Genomic DNA, 18,219 nt, shown 5'->3' with positions numbered 1-18,219 from the left:
AAGGATGGGTGGCATGTGACTGGCAAACATATGAAGCAGTGTGGGAAGCAATATGGCTTACTGGATAGAGTACGGGACAGGGAGTCAGAATGTCATGGGTTCTAATCTGCCACTGTCTGCTGTGTGGCCTTGGACAAATCACTTCACCTCTCTGTGGCTCAGGTACCTCATCTGTAAAATGGGGATTAAGACTGTGAGCCCCACTTGGGTCAGGAACTGTATCCAACCCTATTGGCTTGAATCCACCCCAGAACTTAGTACAGTGCCTGGCACATGGTAAGTGCTTAAGAAATATCATAATAGTAATTATTAAATGAAAAAACAACTCTCTGGAGAGCTTAATCCTGAGGGTTTAGCAGCCTTGGGTAAAGCTTGGGGCCCCTCTATCTCTAGTACAGTTTGGGATCCCTCCTAAAGAAGAAACTCCCTCTGCCTAGGACCTCTGCCTCGGGGATTTGACCTCTTTAAACATCTGTCTGCTTGGAGACTCTCCTGCCCAGCGGAGAGGGAGGCCACCTGACACTCCCATCAACCCCAGAGGGATGGGCCTGGGTGGCTTGGGTGATGTCCAGCGGGGGCTTGCTGACGTACCAGGTTGCCAAGAGTCTGTTCATCTGGTCTTGGTTGGTGATCCCGTGGAGGTGGTCCTCCTTTCCTTCCCCCTCCCCCTCCTCCTTCCCCTGATGGTCGCGACTGATGCTCAGACCCCGGGCCTTGATCTCCTTCCGCATGCTGTCGAAAAAGTGCAGGACGCACCTGTGAGCAAAGTCGCGGGCGTGCTCACAGCAGGTCTCGTCGAAGAGCTTCTGCTCCAGGTCCAGGTAGTTGCTCCAGTAACGGCGCTGCAGGAAGGTGGCCTGGTGGAAGCAGGGCTGGAGGGAGCGGGCCAGGAAAGCCGCCATGATGAGCAGCAGGGTGATACTCCAGCCCAGAGCCTAGGGGAGGGAATAAAAAATGCATCTCCATTGAGGCTGGCCGGGAGAGAGAAAAGGGGGAGTGAAATGGTTTGGATGTTGCTTCTGCTGAAGCTGTGTTGCCTAATGCACTGGAAGTTCTGGGATTCGGGAGGCTTGGGTTCCAATCCCAGCTCTGCCACTTGCCTGCTGGGTGACTTTGGGAAGTCATATGACATCTCTGGGTCTGTTTCTTCTTCTTGGAGAAGCAGCGTGGCTCAGTGGAAAGAGCACGGGCTTTGGAGTCAGGGCTCATGAGTTCGAATCCCAGCTCTGCCACTTGGCTGTGTGACCGTGGGCAAGTCACTTAACTTCTCTGTGCCTCAGTTCCCTCATCTGTAAAATGGGGATTAAGACTGTGAACCCCACGTGGGACAACCTGATTCCCCTGTGTCTACCCCAGCGCTTAGAACAGTGCTCGGCACATAGTAAGCGCTTAACAAATACCAACATTTCTGCATGAGTAAACTGGGGATTAAACTCCCGTTTGCCCTCTCCTTAGACTGTGAGTCCCATATGGGACAGAGACTGAGATTGATCTGACTGTACTGTATTATTATACCTACCTCAGTACTTAGCACAATGCTTGACATATAGTAAGCACTTCACAAATACCACATTTATCATTATTATTATATAAAAAGAAGAATAGTTTCAGGTTCCCTTTATTAGAAATGAAATGGGTATCCATCGATAACCATTGCTAGAGTGAGAGCATAACCTAGTGGAACAATTATAGGAATAAAAATCAGGAAACCTGGGTTCTAATCTCAGCTCCACCAATTGATCAGCTAGGTGACCTTGGGCAAGTCACTTTACTTCTCTCTACTTCAGTTCTCTCATCTGTAAAATGGGGATAAGATTCTTGCTCTCCCTACATTTTAGAGGGTGAGCTCTGTGTGGGACAGAGACTTACAATAAGAACAGTAATAATAAGAGTAAGATCTGTTAAGTGTTTACTGTGTGCCAAGCACTGTGCTAAGTACTGGGGGTAGATATAAGATAATCAGGTCCCACATGGGACTCATAGTCTAAATAGGAGGGAGAAGAATTTAATCCTCATTTCACAGGTGAGGAAACTGAAGCATAGAGAAGTTAACTGATTTGTCCAAGGTCACACAGTAGACAAATGGCAGACCTGAAATTAGAACCCAGGTCATCTGACTCCCAAGCTCTTTCCCTTAGGCTACGCTGCTTCTTTTACTTCAGTCAATCAATCAATCACATTTATTGAGTGCTAACTTTGTGCAGAGCACCGTACTAAGCGCTTAGGAGAGTACAATACAACAGACAGCACACAGGTTCCCTGTCTATAATGAATTTATGGTCTAGAGGGGGAGCTTACAGTTTGATCATTTGCCTACCCAACCACTTGGCAAGTAATAAGCATACCCAATCAGAATGGTTTTGTCCTCAAGAGCCTTGAGGGGGACCAAGCAAGTATAAAACCACCAACATATAAGTAGACATAAAACACCATTAACAGGCATATGAGTATTTCTCTCCATATAGTATTACCGAAACAGAAGCACACTCACACACACGCCAAGTACTCCCCCTCTCCCCCACACAATCCCAGTATTTTACATAAGATCAACACATATGTCCAGCATCAGGTTAAGTTACTCTGCCTCGGGTCACTGCTGGTCAAGATTAATCTAGGAAGGCTTCTTGGAGGAGGTAGTTCCCAAGAAGGCAGGAAAGGGACAGGGACATGTGTGGAGGGCAGTGGCTTGGGGGGCAGATAGGCTCTGGGCTGCCTTTGTTTAGGCATTTGAGGCTAAGAGGCCCCAGGGAGGAAGAGTACAGCCTGGGAGTAGCCGGGCAGAGTCCCTCTGCTTACCTGGGACAGGCACCTCAGGTACCTGGTCACGGCCTTCCTGGACGTGCTGTTCCGCACCAGGTCGTCCTCCTTGCAGGGCACCTTGGCCAGCAGGAACTGCACCTCGCTTGGGGTCATGTTGGCGAAGTCCACAAACTTCTCGGGATCCACGGAACTGCTGAAGGCACAGATGAAACCCTTCCCGTCCAGGAGGGTGAGCAGGATCCAGACGATGGGGGCTACCAGGGCTCGCTGCAGGATGGAGGAGCACATGTACCTGGAGGGGGTAGAACAGACAGAGAACCAGCTCTCTCCGGGGCCCCGGAGAGAGGCAGTGCACTGGAGAACGCTGGGAAAGCATAGAGGGAGGTTGTCGTATCCTCCTCCCGCTGGCCGGGCATCATCTGTCCCATCCTGCCTACCAGGATGGGCTTGGGAGACCAGAGATAACCTGTGACTGGAAGGAGCTTTCAGCTCCTTAGGATTCCAGAAACTCCAGAGCTCAAAAAGCTGTTACTGTTTAAAATTTCCCTCAAATCCAATCTCAGCGTTTCTCTCTGACCTGAAGTCCAATGACTCAGAGCATTGTTTCCCCTTAATTTACCCTGTCACTGGAACTGCTTAGAGTCAATGCTTGCATCACCCTCCTCCCATCCCATCATCATCATCATCATCAATAACAATCCCTCTAGGTTGCAAGCTCCTTGTTTAATCGATTGATTAAACATACCCTGAGTGAACTCCCAGACACTCCTGGTTTTAATAATAATAGTTGCGGTACTTGTTAGGTGCTCACTGTGTGCCAGACACGGTACTAAACTCTCCGGTGGATACAAGCAAATCGTAATGGACACAGTCCCTGTCCCATGTGGGGCTCACAGTCTCAATACCCATTTTACAGATGAGGTAATTGAGGCCCAGAGAAATGAAGTGACACAGCAGACAAGTGGAGGAGTGGGGGTTAGAACCTTCTGATCGCCAGGGCCGGGCTCCTTCCACTGTGCCACACTGCTTCTCCTAATCATTGCTTGGATAACCAGTGACGCTATGGTAATCTCAGGGCTGGGCATAACCATTCCCAGGACTGCTTTAGAAAGGTGCAGTCAGTCGAATCTTTGTCATTTCTGGACTACGCACAACCCACCCCCACAAAATGGATCCACCACTTTGATTCTAAGAGTCTGCTGTGCAGGCCAGTCCAGGGCCCTCTGCAAAGCCCAGGAGTTGAAGAGGCACCTGAACCGAATTAACCAACAATAACGAACCTGACTGCAGGGCCTGTGGATACTGAGTGCATATACAACTCACGGAGGTCAGATTCTATTCCTGAACCACTACTTTTCCAATTGAGAATACCCCTCCCCACGGCCAGGGAGTCGAAGAGGGAAGGGGCAGGAGGTCGGGGTCTCCCACCTGATGACACCCAGATCCTTCGTCCGTCTCCCCGTGGGTCTCTTCCACTCCTCGATCACGGTCACAGACTGCCTGTTGACGATCAGCCCGCAGAGAAAGAGGGCCGCCGGCGGGATGAGCAGCACGCCCAGCCCATAGACCACATTGTACCTGGGGAGGCAGGGGCAGTTGAATTCGAAGGAGGTGTACATCTTCACAGTGGCCAGGGCCAGGAGCCCACAGATCCCATTCATCACCGACTCCGAGCTGGACTGGAAGTATTGGAAGACCATCCGGAATTTGTCCATGGTTCCTGTTGACGGTAAGGCCGCTGGGGGTCTGTAGGGTTGCACGAGGTGAGGCTGCAAGGTGTGCCCGGTTGATATGGAGAATAGAGGTGGGAGGCGGGCTGAGAACGCAGCGCTCTGGGTCCTTCTGGATTCCCTTGCACTCTGAGACTACTTTTGAGGCCAAATCGGCCTGACTTTTCTTCCTGAAAGGTTCTGGCCAGAGAGGGGCTAAGGATAAAGCCGGTGTCTCCAGGAGAGATTTGATTCCCCTTCTCTGACTCCCCCAGTCTGCCCTCCGAGAGGCTGGTGTGGTACCCGACCCAACCGTCCCCTTCTCCCCGGGGGTGTTCACCTGCACAAAGGGTGGATCTTCCCTCTGGCAGCTGTGGGAGGGCAAATGAGTCAATGCTCGTGGCCAGAGAAAAGTCAACTCTCTATTCAAATGTCCTTGTTGCTATCCGAGTAGTCCCAGGACTCCTCCCTGTGGTTTTTGTTTTTTTATGATATCTTTAAGCACTTAATATGTGCCAGGCACTGTACTAAGCACTGAGGTGGATACAAGCTAATCAGTTTGGACATAGTCCATTTCCCACATAATAATGACAATAATAATAATTGTGGTATTTGCTAAGCACTTACTGTGTGCACCAGGCATGGTACTAAATGCTGGGGTGGATACAAGCAAATCAGATTGGACACAGTCCCTGTCCCACTTGGGGCTTACATTCGTAATGCCCATTTTACAGATGAGGTAACTGAGCCACAGAGGAAGTGAAGTGACTTGCCCAAGGTCACACAGCAGACAAATGGCACTGGTGGGATTAGAACCCAGGTTCTTCTGACTCCCAGGCCCATGCTCTATCCATTAGGCCATGCTGCTTCTCTATAAATCTCTCCCTGACCCTTCTCCCAGAGGCATACGTGTCAACTCGGCCTGGCGGTGTCCTGTTTGGGTTCATGCCAGGACAGCCCACCCGGGTTTCTAATCGTCCAAGATTTTTATTTAACTCAATTCATTTAGCTCTAAATGTGTCTCCTTTCCTAATGCCGTGGGTCATTAATGCCAATGATGTGAACACATTCCCATTACTCCACTGAAACTAATTGGGTTAATGTATCCATGGAAGAGTGTGCCTGCTCCCAGCCACAGAGAGAGGGAGAGGGGAGGGGAGGGGGATGAGGAGGCTCCTGGAGAGAGAAGAAGTTCCAGGAGGTGGACCTAGGTTTGGGAGAAATCTGACTGCTGAGATACTGAGATGCTCTATACTGAGCAAGAGAGAGAGAAGAACAGCAGCCATCAAAGCTTCTCTGTTCAAGGGGTCTCTGATGATGATGATGATGGTGGTATTATGTGTCAAGCCCTGTTCTAAGTGCTGGGATAGATACAGGATAGTCAGGTTAAGCACCTCCCCTGTCCCACATGGGGCCCAAAGTCTTAATCTCCATTTTACAGATGAAGTGACCGAGGCACAGAGAAGTTAAGCGACTTGCCCAAAGTCACACAGCAGACAAGTGGCAGAGCTGGGATTAGAACCAGGTCTTTCGAGCTCCCAGGCCTGTGCTCTCTCCTCTAGGAGGCCCCTGACTCCATTGTCTGGAGGGTAAGGAGGAGGGGACCAGTCCTAGACCAAATGGAGCCCAGCCGAGGAGCACCATGGCAGAAATTGTTGACTCCCCGCTCTCCTCATGCTTCTTTTTCATTCATTCAGTAGTACTTATTGAGCGCTTACTATGTGCACTGTACTGCGCACTTTTCTTTCCAAGCTTACCACTCAGTCACAGCTGAAGGGCATCATCACTAGCAGCACTTAATGAAACTTTAGAATACCCAGAAGTGTAACTTTACAGAACCCTCAGACATAGTTCCTGCTCCCGGGGGTCTTATGAACTAACAAAGGGATCTCAGGGGTGCGCGGCTGGGGGACTGGTCTTTGTCGCAGGTGAAGACGTCCGCAGGTCTGCACGTTGCCCACCCTTTTCCTCGGGGTGGGAAAGTGTGGAATCCTAATGCTTCTCGGGGCCTTAGTTCCCTCATCTGTAAAATGGGGATTAAGTGTGAGCTTCACGTGGGACAGACGGGTTACCCTGGATCTCCCCCAACGCTTAAGAACAGTGCTCTGTACATAGCGCTTAACAAATACCAACATCATTATTATTATTAATTAATGAGAAGCAGCCCCTCTCGCAATTAAACAGTTTGCCGCTAGGTGGCGCGCCTACCCACTGGTCGCCCGGGCGAGGCAGCTGCAGAAGCTCGCCCGGGGCAGAACGTGGCTGGTCCAACCTTTCTCCCTTTTTTCCTAGTTCCCCCCACTGCTCAGGGGTCGGGACCCAGCTCAGTCCTTGCACCCCAGAACCCCCCTTCCCTTTTCGATTCCTCACCGACCTCTCCTTCCCCGCCCGCCCCGAGCAAACGTGTAGTTATCCCTTCTGGGCGATTTGCCTGCCAAGTTTTTCTCCTTGCCTCGACCCTTTCAGAAATAATAATAAAAATGGAGGTATTTAAGTGCTTACTATGTGCAGAGCACTGCTCTAAGCGCTGGGGGGGATACAAGGTGATCAGGTTGTCCCACGTGGGCCTCACACTTAATCCCCATTTTACAGATGAGGTAACTGAGGCACAGAAAAGTGACTTGCCCACAGTCGCACAGCTGCCAAGTGGCAGAGCTGGGATTCGAACTCATCACCTCTGATTCCTAAGCCCGGACTCTTTCCAATGAACCACGCTATTCACGGCAAGCTGACCACAGAGAAGCCGCTTGGCCTAATGGAAAGACCACACGGGCCTGTAAATCAGAAGATCTGGGTTCTAATCCCGGCTCTGCCACTGGTCTGCTTGGGACCTAGGGTGAGGCACGGACTTCTCCATGCCTCAGTTACCTTAGCTGTAAAATGTGGATTAAGACACTGAGCCCCGGGTTGGACGTAGATTGGGTCCAAATTGTTTATATTTTATCTACCCCAGCGCTTGGTACGGTCTGTGGACAGGGAACGAGTCTGTTGACTCTTTTGTACTCTAAGTGCTTAGTACAGTGCTCTTCTGCACCTGGTAAGCACTCAGATACAGTTGATTGATTGCCTGACACACAATAAGCATTTAATCCAGTACCATTTTTTTTTAGAAGTCTATTAACTAAACCGGCTGGTTATCTGAGCCAAGTCCTAATAACCGAGTGAAACTGGTCACATGTCTGACCGAATCAACCCAGACCAATTTTGACCGTCTCTCCGAGATTTCGGGGCTCTGAGAGCCTTGGATAAATCCTTAATGATGATCGGCTTTCTTCACTTGAAAATGGAGTTAAATGTGGCCCTGCATCTGGACCTGAAGAAACCCTGCCAATCCCAAGTCAGAGGCTCAAACTCTCAGCTACCAGAGGGCTGTGCTGAGAAGCCCGCGTGTGAATTTTTTATGGTAAATACTGACTGTGTGCCAGTCACTGTTCTAAATGCTAGGGTAGATACAAGAGAATCAGGTTGAACACAGTCCATGTCCCACATGGGGCTCAAAGTATTAGTCCCCATTTTACAGATGAGGTAAACTGAGGAATGGAGAAATGAAGCGAATTGCCCAAGGTCATACAGCATCCTGGGATTAGAACTCAGGTTCTTTTGAACCCCAGGCCCGTGCTCTATCCACTAGACCACAGTGCACAGGCCAGAGCAGGTTCCCCAGGAGGGTAGATCCTCTAAAGGATACACTTTTCTCTCCCCTTCCTCCTTTCTCTGGGGGTCCATGCAAACAAACAGTCCCCACCACAATCACATCCAGTCCCACTACCTGCACCCAGAGGGGTTTCTCTCTGAGGTCAGCCCTTGTTCAGGGCCCAAGGTGGATCCGCATTCTCTTCTCCTTCAGTCTGGAGTGGAAACAGGGAAGGACAGGAAATACCTGGGCAGGAGAGGAAAAGATCCTTGTGGTTTGAAATTCTAGGAACTAATATCCACCTGGTGTCTCTGTGGTGGAGTGTCAGGGGAGAATGGGGTGGCCTCAGAATCCACCTTGTGGGGGGATGCTACCTCCAGTCAGGGGGAGGCAGAGCGGGATGAGGATCACTGGGAGCAGAACTGACAGTGACCTGAAGCAGGAGCAAGGGAGGGAGAGGGAGTTTGACAGAGGAGAGACAAGCCACACGTCACCTTGCTGACTCTCCCTTACGCATACAGAAAGCGCCCCCACAAGCTGACACAACCCTCCTCTGGGGGCCATTCGAAACACACACACACTTTCATTCCTTCAGAATTCAAAAGGCCGGATTCCTTCATCCACTATGCGTTGCTACGGTGATAGGTGCTCTATAATGGCTCTCCATTGAAGAGGTGAGAACATCCGGCAGACTCCCCCACCCACCACCCTCCTCGAACAGCTGAAATGGAACAGGATGGAAGAATGGCAAAATCACAAATTGATAGGATCTGGAAGGGCTCTTAAGAGGTCATCTTGTCCAGTCTCCTGCTGTCAGGCGGGCTTGCATGTTTGTATCTCCCCGTTTTTTAAGATCTCTAGAGAAGTAGAATCCTCAAATGTTCTTGATAAACTGAACCACTGTCAAATAGCTCTCATCACCAGGACTCCCATAAATCTCATCTCTTTTCCTCTTGTACAGCTATAGCTTATTTCCTCTTATTCTATCTGATCTCACCTTCAGCATTTCCCTAGTCAGTAGCAAATATTTCACTTGCATGGCCTTAGGTCTCCTCCCTTACCCCACCAGAACCGTCTTCTCTCCTTTCGTCTGTCTCCTTCCTAAACCCAGTTCCCCTAGGCACAGTGCTCTGCACACAGTAGGTGTTCAATAAATACTATTGAATGAAATACTATTGAATGAATAAATACCATTACTACTATTCCAACCTAGAGCCCCTCAAGTCCTTGTCTTTATTCATCAGCCTGCGCCAGACTCCCTTTGAGATTTATTTATGAGCTGAAAATCAACCGCTCCCCCTGTGCTAATCTAGAGTTATTTATGTCCATGGCTGCAGTAGGGAATTTCAACAACTGCAAACTTGAACGTCCATTTCATTCTCTGAGTAGAGGACACCAAGACCACTCACTGCTCCGTGAGTCTGTTTGGGGGAAGGGATTTTTCCCTGGCTGAGTTCAGAACTCCCCTCTTCAAAACCCACAACTAGTCTCAGAAGACCCAAGGCAGAGGAGAAACGGCACAGGCCTAGGAGTCAGGGGATCTGGGTTCTAATCTGGACTCCACCACTTGTCTACTGTGTGACCTTGGCAAGTCACTACTTTGTGCCTCAGTTGCCTCATCTGTGAAATCGGGATTCAGTGGCCACACTGCTTCTCACTAGGCCACGCTGTTTCTCAGCTTGTTGCTTGGAACCAAGTTTCACCTGGGGAAGCAGCATGGCCTAGTGGGTAGAGTACAGGACTGGGAGTCAGAAGGAGCTGGGTTCTAATCCCAGATCTGACACTCGTCAGCTGTGGGACCTTGGGCAAGTCACTTCACTTCTCTGTGCCTCAGTTACCTCATCTGTAAAATAGGGATTAAGACTGTGAGTCTCATTTGGGACAGGAACCGTGTCCAATTTGATTACCCCAGCATTAGAACAGTGCTTAGCACTAGGTGCTTAGCAAATACTTCTAATTATTATTATTATTATTGTTATTACCTGGAAAGCCCCTCAGCCACGGAAATGCCAAGGGGCTTGGGAGGCCAACATAGCAGTGATGGACAGTAGGAAAACGGAAGGTGTAGCCCAGCCCAGAATCCTGGATCCCCGAGATAGGACTGGGTTGGGAAGGTGGGATGGGGAGGGGGTACACAACAGGGACCATCCCGACTCCTTCCAAACATATGCGAGGGAACATACACACACACACACACACACACACACACACACACACACATACGCCTTCGGGGCAAACCTCCACTGAGGGTCCAATCCAAGCAAGCTTTATAGCAGCCACAGCCTCACTTTAATCCACTGTCAAAAATTTTTTTCTGATTGTAAAATATGACTTTATTAACTTCCTTGGGAGGATCTGAAGCAAACATGTAAATACCTCATCTTAAGCGCTTTTCCTGACTCCCTCCGCTCTGCCACAGGCCTGATGGGCTGTTAATTCCTGCCCACAAATCAGATGACAGATTTCATTAAAATGGAAATGTTTTTGCCCGAAGGAGGTGATTAGCTGAGAAGCCTCCTTTGAACTGTTCCTAAAAAAAAACAACAGCAGCAGCCTTCGCAAAAGAAAGAGAAAGGGGGAGAGACAGAGAAGAGAGAGAGAAGGGAGAGGAAGAAGAGACAGAGAGGAGAGAGAGAGATTTATAGCTCCCAGGAACTTGATTTAGATTGTACTTTCCCCAGCATTTGATAATAATAATAATAATAATAATAATAATGTTGGTATTTGTTAAGCGCTTACTATGTGCAGAGCACTGTTCTAAGCTCTGGGGTAGATACAGGGTCATCAGGTTGTCCCATGTGAGGCTCACAGTTAATCCCCATTTTACAGATGAGGTAACTGAGGCACAGAGAAGTTAAGTGACTTGCCCACAGTCACACAGCTGACAAGTGGCAGAGCCAGGAGTCGAACTCATGACCTCTGACTCCGAAGCCCAGACCCTTTCCACTGAGCCATGCTGTTTCCCCATTGGTACAGTGCTCTGCACATAGTAAAGTGCTCCATAAATATGACTGAGTGATCAAATGATTGATTGGGTCTTGGGACTTTCTCCTGAAGCTGAGAGTCAGAGTCCTGAACACTCGACAACCTGCCTCATTACGTTTGGAGATCCAGGATTTGCGTTTTAAAAAGCTACATCGACCCCCAGATTATCAGAAACAGCTCTCAGCAGAGCCAAGAATAAACTGAGGCCGCCCTCAAGAGAGTCAGGGAGGCAAATTTAAGAGTTGAACAGAATCAGTTCCCTCCTTCAAAACACTGAGGTGGGCTCTCAAAGGTGACTTCCCTTGTTGGGAAGAATACTAGGGAACAAGAGGTCAGTAGACATGTCTTCGCATGCTTGTGATTGCATGACTCCTTGGAGAGTGAAATTGCAAAGTTAACTTTGTACTGAAAGTTTGGCCATATATCCTGGAGGGCAAAACAAGCCTTCATACTCAAACATAGTAGCATTTGGAGGTCTATGAAGACAAAACAAACTGGGAGGCCCTGCAGCACTCATCCCATCTTTACGCTCTCCCTGGGAATCTGCATGGCTGTCCGTCTGCTTGCCTGGCCAACTGGGTTCTAATCCTGGCTCCGACACTTACTTGCTGTGTGATTTGGGGCAAATCACTTAACTTCTCGGTGCCTGTTTCCTTAAAATGGGGGTTCAATTCTTGTTCTTCCTCCCCCTAACATTGTGAGCCCCATGTGGAACAAGGACTGTATCTGATCTGATTATTTTGTATCACGCCCAGCTCCTAGTACAGAATTAGGTACATAGTAAGAATATTATTATTATTATTGTTGTTGTTATTTCAGGCCTCTCTACCTCAATCCTGCTCCCCATCCACGCTGTTGCCCAGGGCAGTCTCTGGTGGTGGTCAGGCTGCTGGTGGAAGGACCCATCAGTCTGTATTATCCCCACACAGACACCTCTGATCTTTTGATTTTTCTCAACTCATCATGCCCCACTTAGCCTGAAGCAGCGTGGCTCAGTGGAAAGAGCACGGGCTTTGGAGTCAGAGGTCATGGGTTCGAACCCCGGCTCTGCCACTTGCCAGCTGTGTGACTTTGGGCAAGTCACTTAACTTCTCGGTGCCTCAGTTCCCTCATCTGTAAAATGGGGATTAAGACTGTGAGCCCCACGTGGGACAACCTGATTCCCCTGTGTCTACCCCAGCGCTTAGAACAGTGCTCGGCACATAGTAAGCGCTTAACAAATACCAACATTATTATTATTATTATTAGCCTCCATACCCAAACTACCCTCCCTTGAAGAACAATTAAACCCTCTTGACACCTCCCTCTCTGCTGAACTAAACTCACTAGCTCCCTTATCCCTTCGTCGATCTCATACCACTAACCCACAACCCTGGATCACCTGCACAGTCGGCCTCCTTCGCTCTTGTGCTTGAGCCGTAGAGCTAGCTCTGCTGGAGGAAATCTAAATATCAAGCTGACTTTGTCCACTTCAAGTTCACCTTCACGTGCTTTAACTCAGCTTTCTCCTCTGTCCAACAAAATTATTTCTTCACCCTCATTGACACCCATACCCATCTCCCTTGCCAGTTGTTCCAGGTGTTTAACTCCCTCCTTGGGTCCCCTGTCCCCCTGCCTCCTCTATCCCTTGTCCTCAGTGACCTGGCCACCTACTTTATTATGAAAATTGACACTGTCAGGTGTGAGCTCCCTCAAATTCATTTATTCATTCAATCATGTGTGCAGTGCACTGCCCTAAGCACTTGGGAGAGTACAATACAACAATAAACAGACATATTCCCTACCCACAGCGAGCTTAGAGTCTAGAGGGATCTTGGTTTTGGCACATGGTTGTGCTTACCAGAACAGTAAGCACTAAAATACCATCGACTGATTTAATTAAACTCAGTACAGACCAGGGCACCCAGAAATCCTGCTTGGTTAGATTTTTGCCTGTGAGCCTAATCTTTAAAAATGCGACCTAGATGATGCCGTAGCATTACCTATAGTCACAACCCATTTTCTCTTGACCAAAGAAGCCACTTCTTGGCATGGAATACCCAGTTTTCTCTTCATCTAATAGTGTAGATGAACATAACATCTAAGACATCCACCTGATGAAAATTGGAATCTCAGGAGGAGACCTAGTCCTCACACCTATGAAGCCCACTCTGTTCAGCTTTCAGGTTTTATGCAGGGAGTATTAATAATAATAATAATAAAGATGACATTTGTTAAGCATTTACTATGTGCAAAGCACTGTTCTAAGCGCTGGGGACCGTCAAACGGCAGGGACTGTATCTGTTGCCGACTTGTTCATTCTAAGTGCTTAGTACAGTGCTCTGCACATAGTAAGTGCTCAGTAAATACTATTGAATATGAGGTGATCAGGTTGTCCCACTTGGGGCTCACAGTCTTAATGCCCATTTTACAGATGAGGTAACTGAGGCACAGAGAAGATAAGGGACTTGCCCAAAGTCACACAGCTGACAAGCAGCGGAGCCGGGATTTGTAGCCACGATTTCTGACTCCCCACTTTGTGCTCTTTCCACTGAGGCACGCTGCTTCTCCGCATAAAGTATGCCAAACTACCACCACGTTAATCCAATCACTCATCCTAACCAACCTGGATTACTGCATCAGTCTCCTTGCTGACCTCCCAGCCTCCCGCCTCTCCTCACTCCAGTCTGCTTCATTCTGCACTTCATTCTGCTGCCCGGATCATTTTTCTACAGAACCTTTCAGGGTGTGGGCAAACCTATGAAACCAGAGGAAGAAGAGCCTTGAAAGGGTCTGACTGCAGACCCAGTCAATAGAGAAGCAATGTGACCTAGTGGATTAGAGAACAAACCTGGGATTCAGGAGGACCAGGATTCTAATCCCGGCTCCATCACTTGTCTGCGGTGTGACGTTGGGCAGGTCACTTCGCTTCTTGGTGCCTCAGTTACCTCATCTGTTAAATGGGGATTAAGACCGTGAGTCCCACGTGGGACTGATTAGCTTGTATCTACCCCAGTGTTTAAAACAGTGCTTAGCACTTAATAAATTGCTTAATTGCTTAATAAATACCATAACCCCCTTAAAAACAAGCAAACACATATACAACAGCTCAAGGGTACAACTGTTCTAGTTTGAGAAGCAGCATGGACTAAGGGATAGCATACCTGTCTGTAAATCAGGAGACTTGGGTTCTAATCCCGGCTCTGCCACTTGCCTGCTATGTGACCTTGGCCCCACTGACTTCTCAGCGCTTCAGTTTCCTCAGCTTTAAATGTTGATTAGATACCTGTTCTTTCTCCCCCACAGGGTGGGAGTCCAATATGGGACAGAGACTGTGTCCATTCTGATTATCCTGTATCTACCTAGCTCTTGGTACAAAGCAAACCCTTATCAAATGCCACAGTTATTATTATTCCTGGCTCTTAGTGGCCCACCTAGGGTCCTTGGGGTTGGAGGAGACACCCTAGATTCTTCTTGCCCCTTGCTAATAATAAAAACAATAATAGTAGTAGTGTTTGTTACACGCTTACTGTGACAGGTACTGTTCTAAGTGCTGGGGTAGATAATCAGGTTGGATGCAGTCCCTGCCCCATATAGAGTTCACATTCTTCCCATTTTACGGGTGAGTGAACTGAGTCACAGAGAAGTGAAGAGACTTGCCCAAGGCCACATAACAGACAAGTGACAAAGCAGTGATTAGAACCCAGGTCCTTCTGACTCTCAGGCTCATACTCTATCCAGCAGGCCACACAGCTTCTCCAAGGACCAAGTCTCCGGACAGCCTCTGGGAGTGTTTGAAAATGCTCCGATTTGCTCGAAGGAACGTAGGAGTGCTCAGAGTTGTGTGCCTCAGTAGTCCAACAGCTACCTAAAGACATTGAGCCTCATGAATTAATAACCACCGTGTTCCCTGGATGTGGGCATGGCAGGAACCCACCTTGACAGGCTGTTCCGATAGGTACAATTCTGCTACCTCCCATCCCTTTTTTATTTTTCTCTTCAGTTCTTCTTCACTCTCCTTCTCGCCTCCCTCTCTGTCTGTCTTTCATTGGGTGCCTTTTCTGCTCTGTGCTTCTCTTCTCTGTGGTCTCTTCCTGTATCCGTGTCCCTCTCCCCTCTTCTCTCTCCATCTCTCTCTTCCATTCTGTTTCTCTCTCCAGTCCCTCTGAAATTTGTCTGCCTGACTTTCTTCTTGTCTCCCCTCTTTCCCCTCTCCATTGGTTTTCACTGTGTCTTAGTCTCTCCTTTTCACCCTTCTCTCTCAGACCTCTCCACCGCCCTCCTCCTGCCCAACGCCAGCCTCTTTTACTGCCCTAGGACTGTTTATTACTGGGATTGCGATATCATCTGTTTCTGAGTCCCCTCTGTTCTTTTGCTTCCACACCTCCCCCCACCCCCCTTCTCCTTTCCTCTCTTCCCTTCAAATCCATGACCCTCTGCAGTCTGATTTGTTGAAATGCCTGTGAACCACGTCACTGCTCCCTATCTCGTTGGTGGCATCGGTGTGTTCGGGAAAATGTGATGCAAATGGCTCTGGGGCCGTCTGGATCAGAGCTGGGGCCGGGGCGAGCCGCCTACATTAAGGGGAACCAGATTCTTGCAGGTGGGGTGGGGGTAGATTGGCGGTGGTGGAGGCAGCTGAAACAGCAGCAGTAGTGGAAGAAAACCTGGAGCCTCCTCACTCCTGCTGCCCTGCTATGGATCACACTCTTATATGATATTTGCAAATCCGCTAATATGATCTTGCACTTCACACAAATACTCAAAGAGAATTAGCCAGATCTATACAAGCCCTCAGGATTTATTCTGACTCCCAGAAAGCTGGATCCTTCTTCCCTCAGTTACATCCAATCCAGTTTTTCAGTAGGAGAGATTCAACTGTGTTAATGTTCCTTATCGGGGTTTAGGAGGGGCTGTGTGTGTGCGTGCGTGCTCCCTCCACCATTTAGAGGCTACAGATTTCTGATGGATGAGTCATTTGGTGCAAGTCTCAATAAGATACGGTGGATACCAGCTGTAATTCTAACTCCCCTCCCTCCCTCCATCATTTGCTGACCTCAATCAGCTAGCTGGGCACCAAGAATTTATCATAAATTGGTGCTTGGAGAGATAGTTGCCATTGATCTTTTCCAATTGACCTCAGTTGAGGCGCATAAGGGGTATGCGGCCTGGTGAGGGAAATCTTCTCTCTTGGAGTCCTTTAAAAACTGGAGAGACTTCCATCTCCCTGGCTTAGAAACACAGAGTGAGACACAATGAACTCTTGAAGGCTCTCCTGCTATGGGGTTCTGGGATTACAGGATTGTCTAAGGACTGTTACCCTCTTAGTGTACTGCTGGGGACAGGCACCCATCCAATAATAATAAGCATGGCATTACTTATCCAGTGACTATTATGTGTCAAGAACTGTACTAGACGCTGGGGAAGGTACTATGCAAGTCGATTAGACAGAGTCTCTGTCCCACATGAGGTTCACAGTCAAAGGGGGAGAGAGAACAGGTATTGAATCCTCATTTTACAGAGGGGTCTGAGACACAGAGCAGTTAAGTGACTTGCCCAAGGACTCTCCCATTGGGATCTCCTAGCAGGTGCACCGGATTCAGTGGAACTTTTTGCGTTTGGCTCCGTTGGGGCTTGAATGGTTAAATCAGGCTTGCCCAGTCCTCACCCTAAAACGCTAGTTGGCAGCCTGTTGCTTTGGCTGCATTTGGAGGTGGGAGAGAAAGCAGAAACAGGAACCATCTGCCTGTTCCCATTTCATGCACCTGGCTCTTCCTGTCCCCCACCCCTCCAGCTGACCTCAGGGCCTCAACCCTTTAATCCCCATTACTTCCCACTCAAAGCCTGATGTCTGGGGAAGACCTGGACCTGCCCACTATCCTGTCTGCAGGAAAGCTAAGTATGGCATCTGGCACAAAATATTCAATTGTATTTTCATGCAATCGTATTAATTGAGTGCTTACTGTGCGCAAAGCACTGTACTAAGTGCTTAACAAGTACAACACAAAAAAGCCTTCTGCGGCTTCCTCTACATTCATCTCTTCCCACACTGACTCCCCACAAAGAGAACCCCATAAGTTCTGAAGCCAGGCCACTGAGCTGAAGCAAGTAGGGACTGTGAGAGCCAAATTGCTTAACTGGAGCCACCCAACCAGAGGGAAAGGAATGATTAAATAAGATTTATGACTGAAACACGTTGGCCATAATTCTGTCAGAGACGGCTTTTAGCCAGGGGAGGGGACTTTGAAAGGAGCTAGTGTAGGGCTCCAGGCTCAAAGTGTTAGAGAAATTGGTCAAAAATGCTGGTCGAATGATATTTTTTAAGTGTTTACTATGTGCCAAACACTATACTAAGCACTGGGGTAGATACAAGTTAATCATGTCCTACATGGAGCTCACGGTCTAAAAAGGAATGAGAACAGGTATCGAATTCTCATTTTGCAGATGAGGGAACTGAGGCTTAAGTCACTTTCCCAAGGTCACACAGCAGGCAAGTTTTGGGGCTGGGATTAGAACCAAGATCCTCTGACTCTCATTCATGCTCTTTCCAATAGACCACACTGTATCCAGATAATTCAGGCTCTAGAAATACAACCCAAGTATTAGAGGTGAGGTTTTTTCTTTTTTCTTTTTTTTCCTTTTTGGTCCGGAGACCTGAATGATTGAGGTCCAAGTAATTTTGGCTCTAAATTATTTGGATAACTTCCTAGTGTAGATTCAACTTCAATCATATCACACACAAACATGAAATACTATTCTCCATAAATCATTCAATCAATTAGTGGTATTTATTGAACACTTACTGTGTGCAGAGCACTGTAGTAAGCACTTGGGAAAGTATGATACAAAGAGTTGATAGACACAATGCCTTCTCCTTGTGGGAAGCCCTTGGGAAAGTATGATACAAAGTAGAGTTGATAGACACAATGCCTTCCCACAAGGAGTCTACAATCTAGAAGGGGAGACAGACATTAAAATTACAGACCAGGGAAATAGCAGAGCAAAAGGATACATATAAAGTGCTGTGGGGCTGAGAGTGGGGTGAATATCAAGTGTCTAAGAGGTACAGATCTGAGTACATAGCATAGGCAGAGGAGAGGGTCGTTAGGGGAAATGAGGGCTTAGTCAGGGAAGGCCTCTTGGAGGAGGTGA

At 48.4% G+C, this 18,219-nt stretch overlaps 1 protein-coding gene across 1 annotated transcript; it reads right to left on the bottom strand.

The window, feature by feature from the left end:
- Positions 1–253: 253 nt before the first annotated feature.
- On the bottom strand, positions 254–4,969 carry CALHM3 (calcium homeostasis modulator 3). Its single transcript, XM_029080824.1, has 3 exons — positions 4,189–4,969; positions 2,797–3,052; positions 254–935 (listed from the first exon to the last, which is right to left on the bottom strand). The coding sequence occupies exons 1-3, from the start codon at positions 4,473–4,475 to the stop codon at positions 465–467; spliced, it is 1,014 nt and encodes a 337-aa protein (XP_028936657.1). The 5' UTR covers positions 4,476–4,969; the 3' UTR covers positions 254–464.
- Between the last annotated feature and the right edge of the window lie 13,250 nt (positions 4,970–18,219).

The sequence above is a fragment of the Ornithorhynchus anatinus genome, chromosome 16 (assembly GCF_004115215.2).
Source record: "Ornithorhynchus anatinus isolate Pmale09 chromosome 16, mOrnAna1.pri.v4, whole genome shotgun sequence".
NCBI lineage: Eukaryota > Metazoa > Chordata > Mammalia > Monotremata > Ornithorhynchidae > Ornithorhynchus > Ornithorhynchus anatinus.
This window is presented reverse-complemented; position numbering and strand designations above follow the sequence as displayed.